This window comes from Capsella rubella, unplaced genomic scaffold (genome assembly GCF_000375325.1).
Source record: "Capsella rubella cultivar Monte Gargano unplaced genomic scaffold, Caprub1_0 scaffold_15, whole genome shotgun sequence".
NCBI classification, from domain to species: domain Eukaryota; kingdom Viridiplantae; phylum Streptophyta; class Magnoliopsida; order Brassicales; family Brassicaceae; genus Capsella; species Capsella rubella.
Window position 1 is genome coordinate 132510 of NW_006238909.1, and position 8653 is coordinate 141162.

General features: G+C 33.0%; 1 protein-coding gene across 1 annotated transcript in view; it reads left to right on the plus strand.

Annotated features, from left to right (window-relative positions):
- The first annotated feature begins 4617 nt into the window (after positions 1-4617).
- Positions 4618-8653, plus strand: part of LOC17874509 (peptidyl-prolyl cis-trans isomerase CYP71) — a 4281-nt gene continuing 245 nt past the window's right edge. The window contains exons 1-12 of the mRNA XM_006279333.2: positions 4618-4839; positions 5254-5339; positions 5491-5579; positions 5821-6060; positions 6142-6263; positions 6548-6623; positions 6745-6852; positions 6935-7111; positions 7533-7750; positions 7922-8054; positions 8154-8377; positions 8489-8642. Coding sequence (XP_006279395.2) covers positions 4652-4839; positions 5254-5339; positions 5491-5579; positions 5821-6060; positions 6142-6263; positions 6548-6623; positions 6745-6852; positions 6935-7111; positions 7533-7750; positions 7922-8054; positions 8154-8377; positions 8489-8642 — 1815 coding nt within the window. The 5' untranslated portion in view covers positions 4618-4651. The remainder of the gene's footprint in view (positions 4840-5253; positions 5340-5490; positions 5580-5820; positions 6061-6141; positions 6264-6547; positions 6624-6744; positions 6853-6934; positions 7112-7532; positions 7751-7921; positions 8055-8153; positions 8378-8488; positions 8643-8653) is intronic.

Genomic DNA, 8653 nt, shown 5'->3' on the forward strand with positions numbered 1-8653 from the left:
GGATATAATTATTTCCAAGAAACAACATCTTCGTAATATAATTAGCACTAGTATAGTTTCATTTTATGATATAAAAAAAAAAACTTATCACAAATGCATTTAAGAAATGTGTAATACAGTTACATTTCATGAAACAAAAACTTAGTACAAATGCTTTTATATGTTTTTCTTTGTTTGTCAACTTAAAGAAGTTTAGATATTATTCATAATAATTCTGACACACAAATAGAAACCAAGACATGTAACACGTTATTTGTGCTATCCATTTAATTATAAGTTTATAACCAATAAAATTTTTATTGTTGGAAAAAAAAATTGATACCAAAACAAGAAATTTTAAAAGTTTTCCGAAATTATTACTCTCTCTGTTTCATTGTTTTATATATAAGATACTTGTTCGAAAAAATATTTTTGGCTTAATTTTTATAAAACTCTTAGACCAAAATTCATATTTCCATATTATTTTATGACCATATTAATTCTAATTCTTTAATATTTGTATGATTGGTTGAATTAATTTTCACTATATATTAAAATAGTAAATTCTAAACTTGGCGACAAAAAAACAATCATACACCTAAATATGCATTTCAGTCATTTATTGTTTACTGAGATTTTGGTACAACTAACTAAATGAGTTCCACATTTATGGATCATCACAATTCACAACATAAAGAAAATTATTGATGTCTTTTTGAATACTACTGCCATTTTTTTTTGAATTTAAAACAAGCAAAAAAAATTTAAAATTTATTTTCCAATAGATGTGGAAAGATAAATGACGTAATTGAATGAAGAAGACCCACGTGCCTCATTGATGACATATATAGAAGTTCACGTGCATGGCTTTATTGTAATTGTACTTTTGGCTTATCCTAAAACTTTACAAACCAATCATTGATTCTTTCACCAAGTTCGACCGTCGTCATGGGTAGGCCTTAGATAAGTGTAGTCATGGGATTGGGTTCTTCTCTAATGAGTTCATTCATAATCATATAGTAGCTGCCTCGGTTTCGGACAAGTCTAGAAGAAAAATAATGTATATTAAATAAACATTTTTGTAAAGCAAACACATAATTTTACTTATCAATTTTTCGATCTAAAAACTCATATATATTTTAGCTTTAAATGTTAACAATAGAATATATGTTAACATAGATCGATGTTAATTAAATACCACGAAATTATCTACATGTTGTGCTCTTTGTTAAGTGTCACCAAGAACTTGAGGCTAATAATGTTCTAGTAGTTCTCTTATGCACCTAACCTTGCTTTTTGTTTACGTACCTAGAACATCGATGATGTTTTCCTTAGGGTCATGTTTCACCTTTCTTTAAAAGGGTCGGACCCAAATAACTGAGTAAATCCAACTGAAAAGCTAGAAGGAAGAGTCACATCGATATTAGGATATACTTGAAATATTGAGATGTGGTATGATTCTATCACATAAAGAAAATTTATTATGTATGAATACTCACTTTATGTTAATGAATAAACCAAACTTTTCTAAATGATATCAATTATCAAAGTTCTTTGAATTTTCGGAAATTTGCCTAGACATACTAGCATTTATCTCTATAAAGATTCGAAGCAATGAATCAATAAAAAGGATTCGCAATTTCCGTTAAATCATAATACACATCTAACTCGTCTAAAAGCAGTTAATTTGGAGTCTTTACAGTTCATCAAATAGTTTATTCGATGAACTGTAAGCTCGTCTAATCCACTTTCTGCTCGACTTTGGCCATTTGTAGTAGTTTTAGCAAGCTCGACTTTGGAAATTTTAATTTCGTAACACAATTTTGTAGTTTGCCAAATCTCGATTCATCAGAATATGTTTCCTTTTTTTTCCGAAGAAACCACAACTTACTTATTAGATGTCAAACAGAAAGTTAGATATATGGTCGAGTCTTTGCTTCCAAAATTTAAAATTTGTTGAAAACAAATAATTTATATTTTAACCTTCATAATTCGCTTGGTTCTCCATTAACGTAGACATGGCCAAATATATTAAAACAAAACTTTGAAGAAAAATCAATATAATTTTTTTTCTTTTTCTAAATGATAGTTTAGTTAAAAGTCAATACTTACAACATGATCGGTCGGTTCCATAAACACGTAGCAAACATGGAAACAGAAACAAACAAAAGGGGAACTATATATAAGCTGGATTTATCACATTAACACTTTTTCTTTTGTATCTACATTACATTTATGAGATTCCAATTCAACATTTTTCCGAGTAAAATTGTTTGGGTGTAGATTTCGATTTCAGAATTTTCTATAAAAAATGCTTTACACAATGGAACCAATAATTATGTAGGTAACGTTTTAATTGTTTCATATATATGTATGTAGGGAGCAATACACGTACTCTTTTGTTAAATCAATGAATAGAAAGAATCTGGTCTCTTGTCTTTGTATATGAGAAGAACTCATCAAATAGAGTTTCTCATTGCTCTAATAATTAATAGTGGAATTAATATAATAATTATTTATAGAGAAGTCTATTTAAGTTTCCTCAAAGAGGTTTACGGGTTTTGTCCGAATCTTCATGTAAATGTCCTACTTCCCCGTGATATGTTTGGTAGGGGAGGGAGGCTAATTATGGATTGAGTATTATGTATATTTCATAAAAATACATCCATTTACAAAAGCTTTCTGTAGATGATGCATATACATATGGCAGCCTCCGAACACTAATTTGATGTTTTCTGAGGACTCTCAAATGTTTAAAGTAGTGAAGATGAATATTATATAGACTAGGTTAATCAGAATTGACATATCGCGGATAAACTATTATATAATAATTATTTTAAAGTAATTCTCATCAATAATATCAATTTAATTTTTTAGTTCAAAATTAGCACACACTTTCAAATATTTTAAAATTAGCACACATTTATATATCATTAAAACAATGTTAAAACCGTGAGAATTGGAGAGTTGGGGTTCTACTACCGAGGGAGAACACATTGAGAAAAAATTAGAGAAATGTGAATTAGGAAAGAGGTGTTCCATTTATTTTGTAAATTTTTAAAAATATTTAATATTTTATTTTACTATTAGTTATTTCTCACAATATTTTTTTATATAGTGGGAGAATATGCAATATTTTATTTAAAAAAAGAATTGTAATGATTCACCAAATAAAACAAAGATTTCAACGTTTAATTAAATAAAATAAAAATTGCAATGGTTTTTTTATCAAATAATTAAATGGTAGCAACAATTCACTTAAATTTTTGTAATTAAATATTAAAAATATAATTTAGGAAGAGGTGTTTTTGATACGGTAGCTTCTTCTGTAGCAAAGGCTACAACCTATGGAAGTCTAAGTAAATGCCCTTTTGGTTGATAAATGGACCTATCCAGACTACTCCATATTACGTCGTTTCCTTTTGATAACATGCATATAATCTAATCCCATGAGCAGATTAATGTCATTAGTCACTGAAAAACGGATCAGTACTTAATAGTTATGAGACCAACTCGCTACAATTGTTTGAAAAGTGTGAAGTTGTATTAAGTAGAAATAAAGCAAAAATTGAAAAAGTGCAACCATCATTATCAAATTCATCTCCTACAGTAAAATCTAACACACTTAATAAGATCATAAGACAAATAATAAGCATCATAAGATTCGCACCCAAATTGTATGTGCAAAAATATACCTAAGGTTGCAATGGTATATTTGATTATGGGGTATGACAATAAATCTAAACCTGTAATGATTCACTAAATAAACTACATGTTGCACGGTTTTTCAAATATACCTAAGGTTGCAATGGGTCGTCAAATAAACTAAAGTTTAGAATCATTCAATTAGGTAGTTCGATATATGATAAGTAAAAGAGACTTATTCAGATAATTAGCTAGACATGCTCCAATGATTTTTTTGAAACCACAGTTTCTCGGATTTAAATACATATACAAAAGGGTCTATGTAGACACACGGAAAGAGTTGGTAGTTAAAAGAATACAAATTAATAACTAAATATTATTTTTGTTATTTAAATATATGTATTATCTTATACATCGAAAATTATAAAACTTGATGCTGTAAATTAAATTTATAGCAAACAATTAAACATTTACAAGACCTTAAAAACTGTATTTGTAATGGTTAGTTAATTGGATACTTTAAAGTTTCATGTGATAAATTGAAATCATTGCTTTTCTTTTAACAATTGTGATAATTTCTGGATTAGTATGTCGATACAATTAAAATGTCCAACACATATTAAAACGGTTCATTTGTCGTTTGCAACAACAATAGCAAAATTCTTAAACTAAAGAATTGAACTAGATTGTGTATCCGCGCGTTGCACGGGATTTTAATCTAAAACCTCTTCTATCAATAATAATCTTTGAGCATAATTATAATCATTCAAATTTTAGAAGATAAAAGCTATATAATTTAACACTAAACTAATTTTTTAAGTGATATACAACATATATATTGTTGGCGATAGTGTTTTACAAATATCAATTGGGTTCGGCTCATCAATTTATATATGGGCTTTTAAGGCCCAATAATCTCCTTCTCCTCCTCTCTTCTTTCTCTTTCTGAAAATTCGAAGTTGCAGCAATCTTTGCTTTCAATCGACGAAGGAGTTTTGAGTTGAGAGGAAGAGAGAGTTAGGAATCAATGGAGGAAGTATCGAAGAACGGTGGCACGGAGAGTCCGACTAAAGAACTGGCGGTGGTTGCAGTGCCGCCGTCGGAAGTGGAGGAGGAGGAGCCGTTGGTCGGACCTGGACCTGCTCCACGAGGAAAACGCAAGCGTCCGCTTCAGTTCGAGCAAGCTTATCTTGATTCGCTTCCTTCTGCTAATATGTAAGTATGTCTTGTGCTTTGGAACTTTCTCTGTTACTTATCAATCTAGCCCAGTCAAGTTTTGGGGGTTTAGGGTTTTAGTTTCGACGAATTGGTGCTTCTCCTCCGTAACCTAGTGTAATTAAGCTTTTGAATGAGCTCACATTTCGATGAAGATCTCGAATTAGTGTCAATAGTTAAGTCCTAGTTAATACATTGGTGGTTCTTATTACTGCTTCAATTTGAGTTTTTTGGTGAGTCCTAGTTAAGCATTGGTGGTTCTTATGGCTGCTTCAACTTGAGCAGTTGAGCTTATTGGTTTCTTATTGTTTTTGGAATTTATGAGATTTGTATGCTTTGTAATCTGTGAATTGGTCTTGAACAGTGTGCTTGCAAGTTATTAAACTCTTGTATCTTTTGTTTTTTTTTCTCCAGGTATGAGAAAAGTTATATGCATCGCGATGTAGTTACACATGTTGCTGTTTCAGCTGCTGATTTCTTTATAAGTGGAAGCATGGATGGTAATGTTTCTGATCTCTATTGATATTTATGAGTTCATTTTGGTTCTGTAATGTCCAAGTATAAAATAATATCTGTTATAGTCTCTTTCTCTCGAATACTAATGGATTACAGTGAAGCATTTCTATAAATTTGTTTTGTTTCATAATCTAGGTCACTTGAAATTTTGGAAGAAAAAGGGAGTTGGTATCGAGTTTGCTAAGCATTTCCGCTCCCATCTTGGTCCAATTGAAGGTCTAGCGGTAAGTATCGCCAGTGATTTTTTAACGTGAGCTCTGTTTTTTATAGATTTAAGATACTGTCACCTCAAATCCAGGGCATATGCTCCATCTTTGATTGAAAGATTATTTTTTTATTTTTTTATTTAATGAATTATGATAGTTGACCACCTGGTAAGAACTTATAGTTACATGTTATGGTTTCCACAGATTTTGTGTTTGTTTCTAGTTCTGTTATCAACCATGACTCGTTTCAGCAATGCAGGTTAGCATTGATGGTTTGCTTTGCTGTACAATCTCAAATGATCATGCTGTTAAAATATATGATGTTGTCAACTACGACATGATGGCTATGATTGCTTTGCCATATATTCCTGGTGCTGTTGAGTGGGTCTACAAGCAAGGGGATGTCAAAGCCAAACTTGCTGTTAGTGACCGAAACTCATCGTTTGTGCACATTTATGATCCCCGTTCTGGTTCCAACGAACCCATTGCTTCTAGAGAGGTTTGCTTCAATCTGTTTTCTTTTGTTGCTATTTCTTGACTTATCGTTTTTTAGCAAGCTAAAAAGCTTTTGTATGCGCAGATACATATGAATCCAATTAAGGTCATGAAGTATAATCCTGTTGCGGACACAATGATCTCTGGTGACACAAAGGGAATCATTGAGTACTGGAGTCCAACGACATTGCAGTTTCCGGAGGATGAGTATGTCCTTGTCTCACTTCTTATCATAAACGCTTTTATTATTTCCATTTTGGTATTGTTGTTTGTTATCTATTAGCTGTAGACAGTAGGGTAAGAGGAGCATACCTGTTTCCTGTGAGTGGCTAATGTAGTTAAATATCATATTACTGAGAATGACGCAAAGAGCAGACGATAGTAGAAATACTTTAGTTGCCAACTTTTTAGTTGACCATCTATAGAATCTAAGTATGGTTGGGCTGCTTTCACCTATGGTTCAGAGGTTGAACTTTTACTTGCTGTTGTAGGGTAAACTTTAAACTGAAGAGTGATACGAATCTCTTTGAGATTGCAAAGTGCAAAACAACAATCTCTGCCATTGAGGTACTTATGTTACATTTAAGTATCTTTAGTTTCTCTTTATGTGCTTAAAATGCAGATATAAGCAATAGGTGAAAACCATAGTGCAAGTTTTCGTCTCTAAATTTAGTAAAATTATTTTCAGGTGAGTCCAGATGGTAGGCAATTTTCCGTTACGTCTCCTGATCGTAGGATTCGCGTGTTCTGGTTTATAACTGGTAAACTGAGGCGGGTATATGATGAGTCACTTGAGGTAAGATTACATACTCTATATTTCTATGTTTCGTTCCTTACATGTTTCTTCACATTGATATTAATATCTATTCCACTATTAGGTGGCCCAAGATCTGCAGAGGAGTGATGCACCATTATACAGGCTTGAAGCAATTGACTTTGGTAGAAGAATGGCAGTTGAGAAAGACCTTGAAAAAACTGAGAGCGCTCCCCAGCCCAATGCTGTTTTTGATGAAAGCTCTAATTTCCTTATATACGCCACTCTTCTTGGAATAAAAGTAAGAAATCCACTTTTTTTTTTTTTTAAAGTACCATAGACTAGCATATCAGTCTAGACAAGATATGTATCTTGTCTTACACGCACATGATACAATTAACAAGCTTAAGGACCTGGGCCTTTCACCACCGGCTAGCCTTCACTTAGGTGATTAAAGTAACCAAGATTTAATGAGGTTACTGATATTGTTACCATATAATTAAGTGGTTATGCACTCTGCCAAAATAGTAAATGTAGAGGAAAAGAAGTTTGAGATCTTATCGTAAATTTGAGTGTCTAAGGGGGAGGAGCTCCTTTAACACAAATCCTCAATATCGTTGTATTTCCAGCAGATTGTTATGTACAAGCGGACCAGATTCTCTAGTTTGATTGTTATGTACAAGCAACTGCTAATTTTCTCTGTCTACCCTTTTGTTCTCTAGGTTATAAATTTACACAACAACACAGTTGCAAGGATCCTTGGAAAGGTGGAGAGTAATGAAAGGTATCTGAGAGTTGCATTATATCAAGGTGATCAAGGAGGCAAGAAAGTTAGGAAGATTCCAGCAGCTGCGGCAAATGTAAATGAAAGCAAGGAGCCTTTGACCGATCCGACTATCCTATGCTGTGCCTTCAAGAAACACAGGATCTATATGTTCAGGTATGTGACTCGTATTGTGCTAAAATGTTGCGGGAGAAAGAAACATCTATTCCCACCTTTAGATTCTTATTTGTAGAAATATCTCCGATTTTTTTATCTAGATATCCCTAGAGATACCGTGATATTGCCGAGGACTACTACAAATTCATTATCAAAAATTGGTTTTTGCAGTCGGAGAGAGCCAGAAGAACCTGAAGATGCAAGCCAAGGGAGAGATGTGTTCAACGAGAAGCCTGCTGCTGATGAACTTATGGCTGCCTCAGATATTGGAAACTCAGCCACAACATTGCTTCCAGAGAATGTGGTATGTTTTCATAAAACCCGATGTTTGCATCTATAATCATTACATAGTCTGTAAGCTGGATCTTTAAAACAATAATTATTTTAACTCCTAATTATCCAGATCATGCATACTTCTTTGGGTGACATTTACATGAAGCTTTACCCAGAAGAATGTCCCAAAACTGTGGAGAATTTCACAACACACTGTCGAAATGGCTATTACGATAACCACCTTTTCCACCGGGTTATCAGAGGATTTATGGTTCAGACTGGAGATCCTCTTGGGGATGGTACTGGAGGACAGTCTATATGGGGCAGAGAATTTGAAGACGAGTTTCACAAAAGGTAAACGTTTCTTACTGCCATGCCTGCTTTGAGTTTAGCCATCCTTTAGAAACAAATGAAAAATGTAACTTAGTTTGTGATATGTTGTTGTTCTTCTTCTTGGCTTTGCAGTCTACGGCATGACAGACCTTTCACATTGTCTATGGCAAATGCTGGCCCAAACACAAATGGGTCTCAATTCTTTATCACAACGGTGGCTACACCGTGGCTAGACAATAAGCACACTGTTTTTGGAAGAGTTGTGAAGGGAATGGACGTCGTTCAGGTATGATTGAC